The sequence below is a fragment of the Hipposideros armiger genome, unplaced genomic scaffold (genome assembly GCF_001890085.2).
Source record: "Hipposideros armiger isolate ML-2016 unplaced genomic scaffold, ASM189008v1 scaffold_548, whole genome shotgun sequence".
NCBI lineage: Eukaryota > Metazoa > Chordata > Mammalia > Chiroptera > Hipposideridae > Hipposideros > Hipposideros armiger.
This window is the reverse complement of record NW_017731898.1, coordinates 671,446-680,804: the sequence shown is the minus strand read 5'-3', so window position 1 is coordinate 680,804 and position 9,359 is coordinate 671,446. Positions and strand designations below refer to the sequence as shown.

Sequence of the window (9,359 nt, the reverse complement as noted above, 5' to 3'; positions counted from 1 at the left end):
GAGGCAAAGGTGGCTCCTACAGGCCCTTCCCCCACCGTTCCCCAGCCCCAGGTCCATTGACCCTGGACCATCTCTCCTCTCCTTCACCCTGCTCAGGAAGGAAAGCGGAACCGCATTTAGGGCACAGAGAACAAGTTTATTTGGTGAATGCTGATGACAAACATCATCCAAGAGACAAGCTGGGGAAAGTGCTGTGACAAGAGAACCTAAAAGGCCTTCAGGGCTACATACAGTCTCACACAGGGGAAGGCACAGGGCGCTGGGCACACCGGGAATGTCTTCAGCCATTCAGCACCATGCGGACGAGCTCTGTGGAAGGGACAGAGGGGTGAACCAGGGAGCAGGGTTAAGGGAGGGGTCCACCAGGGGCCAGGAGACCTCATGACCACGAAGGTGGCAGAAGAAGGGACATGTCCACAGCAACCAACCTTGGGGTCAGTTTGCAGAGGAGCCGCCTTGAGTCTGACCAGTTCTCTGGGCCCCCAGCTCCCCTCCCACCAGCTGTTAGTTCCCCACCCCACCCTGAGCAGCAAGAACACAGCATAGGCAGAAAAGTTCTCAGCTACACCTATAGCTACTGTCAGCCATTGGCAGGAGAAGACAGAGTTTTGGGTTAGGGTACCTCCAAGCTGCCCAGCAGAAGGAAGGGGAAGAGACTGTTCAGCTACAGCAGCACAATGGGGCAGACAACCCACCCTCCCTATGCCAAACGCCGGTGCTCCAGGGCCAAAGGATCACCCTAAAGCAAGATGGGGGTGGGCTGGTGAGAGTTCCCAGACACTAGCACCCAGGGCTCTATAACGCAAGCTTCAGAGCCCATTCTAGGAGAGGAGGTACCACACCCCCAGGCTGTCTTCCTCTTTGAGGAACCCCTCCTCTCCCCAGTCAGCTCCATGCAGAAAACATGCCAGGAGGAAGTCAGATGGTAGTAGGGGAAGGGCAGGGGCCAGGGAGCAAAGGTTGGGAAGAAAAACACTGGGGAGGTCAACTAGAGTAGGGGAGGCTGGGAGGAGCCGTACCCGCCCCACGGGCCCGTCACCCCGACAGGATATGCCTCACAAACGCTGCAGGAAGGAAGAGACATTAATGGTGAAGACAAGACACACACATGGGGTGAGGGGATCAGGCGGTGGGGGCATAGACATTACATTTATTTTACTTCCCATTCCTTCCCCACCCTTCACACCACCTTGCCCCTTCCTTTGCTGTCATACCCCTCCCCGGCCTCCCACTCCTGGGCTGGGCTGGGCTGGGCCCTGCCCCTGGCCTCCTGGCACTTTTTGGAGCCCAAGTCCAGGGACATGAAAAGCTTCACATGCTGTGTTTGACCCGCCCCGTATGGCTGCTTCCTCCACCAGCGTCCCAATTCGTCCCTCACCTTCATAGTTGATACAACCATTGCTGTCCTCATGCCCCGCCACCAGCATCTCTACTTCTTCCTCTGTCATCTTCTCACCTGAAGAGGGAAAAAAAGAGCATTTGGGGAACAGGGTGACAGGTGAGGTATAGGGTGGCACCTCAGCTCAAGAAGCAAGGGCAGGGATGGCCAGTTAGCTCAGTTGGTTAGAGCATCGTGCTGATAACACCAGGGTTGCCTGTTTAGTCCCTGCATGGGCCACTGTGAGCTGCGCCCTCCTTAAAAAGAGTCAGCTATGCCATTGTAGCATGAAAGCAATGTGTAACCAATGACCATGGCTGTTCCCCAATAAAATTAAAAAAAGAAGCAAGGGCCTTACCCAATGTGACCAGAACATGCCGGATCTCCGCACCCATGACAGTGCCGTTCCCTTCCTTGTCAAACACCCTAAGGCCTTCAACGTAGTCCTCATAGGTGCCCTGGTCCTTGTTCTTGGCCACAGTCTGCAGCATGGGCAGGAAGTGCTCAAAGTCCAACACCTTCACATTCATCTCTGCCGTAAAGAAGACAGACAGAAAGTCACACGAGTTCTCAACTGAGGGGATTACAGGGATCACAACTGAACAGAAGGCTCCCATTCAAAGTAGAAGAAATCCATGGATTTGCTAGTTGAGACAAGACCTGCTTGAGTTTGGGGCCTATGAAGATAAGGGAAGCTCTTAGCTGAAGAACAACTCCTATCACACTGAGGAGTTGTTCTTGAGGACCCTCACCATCACTCTTGGGGTTCCCCAGGACTTTGAGCACCTCGGCGTTGGTGGGGTTCTGGCCCAGGGCCCTCATCACGTCCCCACACTGGCTGTACAGGATCTTGCCATCCCCTGTTCGGTCAAACAGCTGGAAAGCCTCCTTGAACTCTGAGGATTCAGATAAACATCAGCACTTGGCACATGGGGGCTAACCCCAGCCCTCCCTCAACATTTCCGTTGCCCATTCAACTTTGATCATGCTAAGGAAACCAGATATTTATACCACTGTAAACTCAAGTCCACTAAGAGGGATCCAGTGTCCCTTCCTCCCAACTCAGGTGTCACACAGCGACACTGCCTTCCTCCCCTCTAGGCATAGTAGTAACATTCTTTTCCACACCCCCTCTGCCTGCAGCAAGCCTGCCCAGCCTGCGCACTACCCTACTCAGGGCAGGAATTTGCCACCGCCCAGTCTGGGTCCTGTCCTTATAAGGAAGTGGGAGCAGCAGCCTGGGACTGGGGTCATCCCAGCCTGCCAGTTCCCACCCCTCCTGTTCAGTGGGAACAGCTACAAAGAGTATCCTCAGCAAACTCCCCTGTCTCTCCAAAATACCAGGTCACTGCTTTTTACAACCTTCACAATTCCAAGCTGGGGGAGGGGGGCGTTGTCACAGAAGGAGGGCAGAAGCAGAAGAGGCTGATTAAGGGAGGGAGGGGCACAGGCAGTTTCACACACCCTCCTCAAACCCCACGCACAGCAAGCATTAGGTGACCGAGTTGTTTCACATAGCCACACCACCTAAAACTCACCCAGTGCTTGGGGCTCAGATCTAGAGTGGAAGGGGAGGGAGGAAGAAAGAGTGAGAAAAGAAAATGGAGGCTCCAGGGGAGAGAAGGGAATCCGGGAGGTATTCCCTTGGGGGTGCTGAAGAGCTGACAGGTTGGGGTGAGGGGATAGGTGCTAGAGGTGTGCCCCTCTCCCTAAGCGTGACCTCCGTAGGGGTCTGATACCTACCTGCGGTCTGGTCCTCGGTGAAGTCACACTGCTCAGAGAAGAGGGGAGCAGTCAACATCTGAACTCACATCCCCCAAGCGTCTATCCCAGTCCCACAAACTGAACCTCAAACTCCTTTTCCATGCAGGGGACTCGCTTTCCGGCAGGACAGGACCCCAGACTTTCCAACCCCACCTCCAACTTCCAGGCCCTCAGGTTCCGTTTGCCCCCTACTTCTGCCTTCTCCTCGCCCCCTACCCGAGGCTTCCCGCCTCTCGCCCCAAACCCCGCTCATCCTCCCAGGCCCCGGAACCCACCATCTTGACTGCTCAGCTCTGCCGGACCTTTTCCTGCAGTAATGGCTCCGACTCTCGGCCCAACCCTAGTCTTAGTACGTCCCAATTACGTCACCCTCAGCGACCCAGCCAATAGGACTCCTGGTTTGGGCTTATGCAGATGATATTGCTACATTAGTAATAAGGTGGGCGGGGCCAACTGATGTTCATGTCTCCAGAATAGCCTTACCTGGGGCACAGAAACTGCACAAGGGGGTAGGGTGGGGCGCAAGGAATCTGCTCTTCTGAGCAGCGGGAGGATCAGAGGATGCCGGATTGGGGAGAGCGTCCCTCCCTCCCTCCCTGACCTCTGAAGAAAGCAACAGTCGGAGGCTAAGGGAGGAATCAGCTCTTTATTCTGAAACAATAGGTGGCCTCCTAGTGGTAGGAACGTGCTTCCGCCTGTTGGAGGCCCAGTGTCCGACCCCACTGAATCTGTGGAAAAAGATGAAAGTTGCCAAACTCTGGCGCTCGCGCGCAGCAGGACATGACTAAGGGACACGTACTTCCCTGCTGTTCTACCCTGGCTGAAGGAAGGGAAGGAGACTTGTCTCAAGGCAGAGTAGGAGGGCCCTACCTGTAGAGCTCAGACGCTTAGGATGTGCTTCAGGAAGGCTGCAGAGAGAGGAGGCAAGAGGGCCTTCAGAAGCAGGCCCTTAGATAATCCACTGACATAATCCAGGCCTTAGGGTGCCCCCACCCACATACTGCAAGCCTCCTGCCTCCCCTTCTCCCCTGTCCCTTCCGCTCCTCTGGCCCCTCACCTTCATAGTTGATGCAGCCATTGCTGTCCTCATGTCCTGCCAGAACTGTCTCCACTTCCTCTTCCGTCATCTTCTCTCCTGAGCCCCAGACACAGCATTTTAGACCCTGCCTTCCCTCCCTCACCAACCAGGCCAAGCTTTTCTGGATGGTATCTCCTCTTCTCCCACCCTGGAGTTTCGCCCATAACAACAGAGCCCCAAAGGAATCCTCCCCTTGTAATGGTAATGGCTTGGATGTGTTCCTGCAGATTGCTTTCCATTCCACCTGCATTAGCACCAGGTGAAAGTTTTGACAGACACGGAAACTAAATTCCAGAGGTTTAAGAGAAAATACCATATCACCGAGCACAAGCATCTCTTCCAAAACAAATTCAGTTCTTCTACTTCATCCCCTTTCCTCTGCCCTTTGGGAGGCATCCTTGTCCCCCTCACTTTATCCTCTGCAGGAGGAAGCCCTTTGGATTCTGCTCCCGTGGTTTTGACCTTCTCAGTCTCCTGCCCATGACCTACAGGCCAGTAATCCCTCCCTGGCTCTGCCTATTTGGCAGCCTTCTTTCTGGTTCACCCTCTTCTCTCCACTCCACAGGAGTTCTGGTCCCTGCCTCACCCAGGGTGGTGAGGACATGTCTGAGCTCTGCTCCCATGACTTTGCCATTCCCCTCTTTGTCAAACACTCGAAGCCCCTCCAGGTAGTCCTCATATGTGCCTTGGTCCCGGTTCTTGGCCACTGCCTGGAGCATGGGCAGGAAAGTCTCAAAGTCCACACGCCGGGACTTCAGCTCTGGAGGTTAGAAAGGTGAGGGAGAGGTCACTGTGGTGTGTGGTGTCACCTAGGACATAGTTCTCATCCCTACCATGAAGGCTTTCATCCTGTTCAACACTCAGGATGTTTTTCTGCCCTGGGGTTTGACAGTTTTTGAAATCCTGAGACCCACCCGAGAATCCTTTGTCACCTTACCAACATTCCTTGGTTCTACCACCAAACCAAAACCCCCATTATTCCAAGGGTTCCCTCACCATCACTCTTGGGGTTCCCCAGGACTTTGAGCACCTCGGCGTTGGTCGGGTTCTGGCCCAGGGCCCTCATCACGTCCCCACACTGGCTGTAAAGGATCTTGCCATCCCCTACTCGGTCAAACAGCTCAAAGGCCTCCTTGAACTCTGAAGTATAAAGAGGGGTCAGTTTTGATCAGGGGTTCCCATCACCCCCAGACAGAAAGGGAGTTCAGAAACTATGGGCTAGAGCTGGGCAGAACAGGGGACACAGAGGATTAGTGTGGGAGGTTTCAAGGTCGGGACTGGAGTTAGGGGAATAGAAAGAGGATCTGACCAGGGGCTTGGGACTGGACAGTGGGCTCAGGGGACCAGCTTCTCCTCACCCTCCAGCTGGTCCTTGTTAAACTCGATCTGTGGAAGAAAAGAACAGGTGAGGAGGAATGACAGGGCTCATTCAATCCCTCTCCAGCACTCCTCCCAACCAACTGCTAGCCATTTCTGAGGAGGGGCTCAAAAGGACCAGGCTGGGAGCTCAGCCACCTCAGTCCCATTCCCAGCTCTGGACCTTGGGAGAATCCCAAGAGGAGGAATTATCGAGGGGGAGGGTTTCCTGGGAACAGGGTTAATCCCATGCCACCTGTTTCCCTCCCTCCACTGCCCTGAGCCCTGCATCCCTCACATAACTGGGGGCTGAACAAAGGCTAAATTTACCCCTGGCCCCCAGCTGTGATTGTCTAACAAGTCTGTCCTCTTTGGCCTCCCCTCCTGGGGTTCAGAGATGTGGCCCTTTGAGTTGAACAGTCAGCCAGGCACAGGCAGCAGCTCCCTCCCTTCACCTTGAAACTGTCCTCAGAACCCAGATGTTCCCCCATCTCAGTCCCTGCCTCCAGCAGGGGAGTGTGAATGTGTGTGCATGTGCGCGTGTGTACGTGTGTGTCTGTGTGTGCCTGTGTGTGCGCATACACACACGTGTTATAGGTTAGAGGAGAGAACAACAAAGACAATAGCAGAGTCACAAGCCTGGATATTTCCAAATGAAGAGATCAAGAGGAACCCCCAACATCATTCCAGTGCTCACTGATTCCTACCTACTAGGTGCCTCCTAACCCCTTAGGCTATATCCCACCCTTGTATCACCGCCTCCAAATTATTTCTTTACTTTCCAGGGACTCACCACCACTTTGGAGAGATCGATTGGGGGATCCCGGGTTTTCTCAGGGGCTGAAGAGACAGCTGCCGCTGGTTCAGCCTTGGTCTTGGCTGGAGGGGCCCCTGCTGCTGCTGGCTTGGCAGCAGGCTTGGAGATAGGGGGTCCCGCTGGTTTCTTCACAGGAACATCCTTCTTGGGAGGCATGATGTCCGATGGCCAAAGGACAGTGTGCCGATGGGGGCACCCATCTCTGTTTAAATAGCCAGGGAGTCTGGGATGTCAAGGGGCGGGGGCAGGGGCAGGGAGCCAGTTGGCGGTGGGGAGGGTGAGACAGAGGAGAGATGTGCCGGCTTGCCCTTACTCCCCTGGCCTCCTACGGTTCAGAACGCCTGCCCCAAGGTCTTCTTACTTCTGTCTATCCCACTGCAAATGCTGCCCAGAACAATGGCTCCTTTGGGGGCACGGGAAGGAAGCCAGAAACTGCCCAGAATGGGAAAGTTAACATCTGGGGTGGACAGGATGCTTACTAGTGACACTCAGATAGGGTTGAGGCAAAGAAGGGGATTCAGGCATTCTAGGCGCTCAACCCTCTGAGTCAGAGTAGACCCTTTTTCTAGCAGCTTTAGACTCTTGAAGGCTGAGGCAGGGAGGGGGCCTTGTGAACTGGGAGAGTTACAGTGGGGTCTGGGAGCAGTGAAAAGTGACAAAAACAAGTAGCCCCTCCACTTCCCTCTGACCATGGATGAGGAGCAGGAATAGTTGACCCTACAGCCTAATAATCTTCAATACTTAGTCCCTGTCCTCCTCCATGCCAGCCCAGAACTGGAACTGTGCAAAATATAGTAATGAATAAAGAATGTGACCAAACCCGCCCCCCGCCCCAGCCCATTGTCTCCTGTGGGGAGTTGTTTTAGGGGTGCTGATGGGGAGTGGGGGGCAACGATCAGTTTAACACCCACCACCCATGCTCCCAAGGAAGGAACCCTTTTCCACAAGCCCATGGTCATTAAAGTCAGACAAAGGTAGGGTGCCTGCTGAACCTGCAGGGATGCCGTGGTGACACCTGAGGAGAAGGGCAGGCTCGGAGACACAAAGGGCCTAAATTCTAAAATCTCCAATCCCAAAGGATGTAGGGGTCCTTTGGGCTCCATGAGTCACTCACCCCACCCCCTCCATTCCAACCAGAAGGATAATAAAAACCTTGTCTCAGGAGCCAGGTTACAAACCTTGCTGAGAAGGGTCGAGGTCGGTGGCGTTAGGGAGAGGGGAGGGGGGCTGCTGGCTACTTTTGTTCTGGGGGAAAGGAGAGCATTTAGGTAACATTCTGAGGAAGACAGAAGTGATTCTATTTAGGCCCTGCGGTTCAGAGTAGATGCTGAGTCTCCCACTACAAAAAAAGCGCATCTGAATCTCATTACTGCAAATTGTCCCATTTTAGTCATTTCTCGGGAGTAACACACACACACACACACACACACACACACACACACACACACACACACACGTAAATAAAGGGGAGAGTCCCTTTTCAGCTCCACAATACTCACCCTGCAAGATCCAGGTAAGGGGCGGAGGCGGGGCACAGGGCAGCCTCCGGCCCTGAAGGAGTTAAACCCAGCGGCCTCGGAGCATGCCGGGAGTCGTAGTCCCCGCGCGCCCGCGGGCTCACGGGAAACGCTCCTCTCTAGCTGGAACACGACGCTGAGGTGGTGGCTTCCGCCCTAGCTGCGGTTAGTGATTCGAACGTTTCAGGCGCGGTTCTTGTCCCGGAACTGAAAGGCAATGAGCAATTTACAATCTCCACCCCTGACGCTAAAACTGCGCGGGGCCCCTCAAAGTGTCCCTTTCTTGGGTCTGGAGTTGCCCATTTAGTGTGGGCGGGGGTACTTTTTCCTGGTAAGAGAATCAGTCAGGAGAAAGGCTGAAGCTGCGATTGCAGCAGGCCAGTTGGAGGTCAGATAGTAGGAAGCACTTACTGCCCCGGGGAGAGTAGTGCGGTCTCTTTAGCTACCGCTTACGGTTTGGTAGAGAGAGAGCAGAGGTCATCGAGTTGCCATGTGACTGGAAACAGTAACTCCAAGGTTTTTAAAATTTTTTTTGAAATGAGCTGATAGTTGAAGTAAATGTTAAGATTTGAAATTAAGCCTGGTCATCTGTCCCAGTCTCTCCAATTTGAAATTTCTCCATACTGCGACTGCTATCTGCTGTCCATCCTGTCTGGTTTTCACAGATCTCCTTGGAAAGGAGGGCTAGGCTCTCCAGCCGTTTGCTCTGAGACAGCGCTGCCCATCATTGGACAGCTCATTCTCCCAGATGTTTATCAAAGGTCTCTGTGCCAGCCAGGCCAGGCCCATCTTGACTGTCTGGATCAGTAAATGCCCTGGTGGTGCATCTCCTACTGGAGGCTCTGGCTACAGGGTCATGCAGGCAGTGCATCAGAGTAGAAAACCAGCTGGAGGTCAGGAGGGTGAGGCATAGGTGAACTTTATGGGCAGTAAGTGACTTGTTAATTGGAGAAAGCTTCTCAGAAGACTAGGAATAGGTTGTATAACAGAAATAAGGATCATGGTAAGGAAGGTGTTAGCAACCATTGCTGGAGGCCTCCACAAAGCAGATACTGCATGAGGGGCTAAATTATCTCAGACAGGCAGCATAGGGGTTGTTAAAGAGTGTGCGCTCAGACCAGCCTGCTTAGATTTGAATCCAGGTGCTGCTAGGAATTTGCTGGTAAGGTCCAGCAAGCTTAGTTATCTCTGTGCCTCAGTTCCCCCATCTGTAAAATCAAGATAATAGTACTTACCTCAAAGGGCTGTTGGGGAGGATTAGATTTTTTTTTTTTAATAATTTAAGATTTTTATTTTTATTTTTTAGATTTTTTTTATTGGGGAATTGGGGGTTGGGAACAGCGCTGAGAAATTGGGGGAAAAGGAGAACAGACAAGTTGCTGTCCTTTTTGTCCTTCAGTCTAGTTGTGGAGGATGTTGCTTCACTGGCCCAAGTTGGCCCCATCATTG

General features: G+C 53.5%; 2 protein-coding genes across 5 annotated transcripts; both read right to left on the bottom strand.

The window, feature by feature from the left end:
• Positions 1 to 115: 115 nt before the first annotated feature.
• MYL6 (myosin light chain 6) lies at positions 116 to 3,555 on the bottom strand. Of its 2 annotated transcripts, XM_019669103.1 has the most exons (7): positions 3,418 to 3,555; positions 3,122 to 3,149; positions 2,131 to 2,274; positions 1,737 to 1,910; positions 1,379 to 1,456; positions 1,020 to 1,064; positions 116 to 309 (listed from the first exon to the last, which is right to left on the bottom strand). In XM_019669103.1, the coding sequence occupies exons 1-6, from the start codon at positions 3,418 to 3,420 to the stop codon at positions 1,036 to 1,038; spliced, it is 456 nt and encodes a 151-aa protein (XP_019524648.1). In that variant the 5' UTR covers positions 3,421 to 3,555; the 3' UTR covers positions 116 to 309; positions 1,020 to 1,035. The 2 variants fall into 2 exon arrangements, with proteins under 2 accessions (XP_019524648.1, XP_019524649.1); XM_019669104.1 differs by lacking the exon at positions 1,020 to 1,064.
• A 214-nt stretch (positions 3,556 to 3,769) lies between these two features.
• Positions 3,770 to 7,995, bottom strand: MYL6B (myosin light chain 6B). Of its 3 annotated transcripts, none has more exons than XM_019669102.1 (8): positions 7,893 to 7,995; positions 6,370 to 6,595; positions 5,579 to 5,606; positions 5,217 to 5,360; positions 4,807 to 4,980; positions 4,200 to 4,277; positions 4,013 to 4,050; positions 3,770 to 3,870 (listed from the first exon to the last, which is right to left on the bottom strand). In XM_019669102.1, exons 2-7 carry the CDS (start codon positions 6,547 to 6,549, stop codon positions 4,022 to 4,024), a joined length of 633 nt encoding a protein of 210 aa, XP_019524647.1. In that variant the 5' UTR covers positions 6,550 to 6,595; positions 7,893 to 7,995; the 3' UTR covers positions 3,770 to 3,870; positions 4,013 to 4,021. The 3 variants fall into 3 exon arrangements, with proteins under 3 accessions (XP_019524647.1, XP_019524646.1, XP_019524645.1); XM_019669101.1 differs by having other exon boundaries at positions 6,370 to 6,616; positions 7,893 to 7,928; XM_019669100.1 differs by lacking the exon at positions 7,893 to 7,995 and adding an exon at positions 7,572 to 7,715.
• Positions 7,996 to 9,359: the final 1,364 nt, after the last annotated feature.

What these genes read in the sequence shown, in the direction of transcription:
- MYL6 (XM_019669103.1), bottom strand. An exon ending in GCATGTTCTGGTCACATTGG is followed by an intron (nt 1,457 to 1,736) that starts GTAAGGCCCTTG and finishes TTCCCTCTTCAG; the next exon opens with GTGAGAAGATGACAGAGGAA. An exon ending in TGGTTGTATCAACTATGAAG is followed by an intron (nt 1,065 to 1,378) that starts GTGAGGGACGAA and finishes TCCTTCCTGCAG; the next exon opens with CGTTTGTGAGGCATATCCTG.
- MYL6B (XM_019669102.1), bottom strand. Translation starts at nt 6,549, where the DNA reads ATGCCTCCCAAGAAGGATGTTCCTGTGAAGAAACCAGCGGGACCCCCT. An exon ending in TCGATCTCTCCAAAGTGGTG is followed by an intron (nt 5,607 to 6,369) that starts GTGAGTCCCTGG and finishes TTTCTTCCACAG; the next exon opens with ATCGAGTTTAACAAGGACCA. An exon ending in GGGGAACCCCAAGAGTGATG is followed by an intron (nt 4,981 to 5,216) that starts GTGAGGGAACCC and finishes TCTAACCTCCAG; the next exon opens with AGCTGAAGTCCCGGCGTGTG.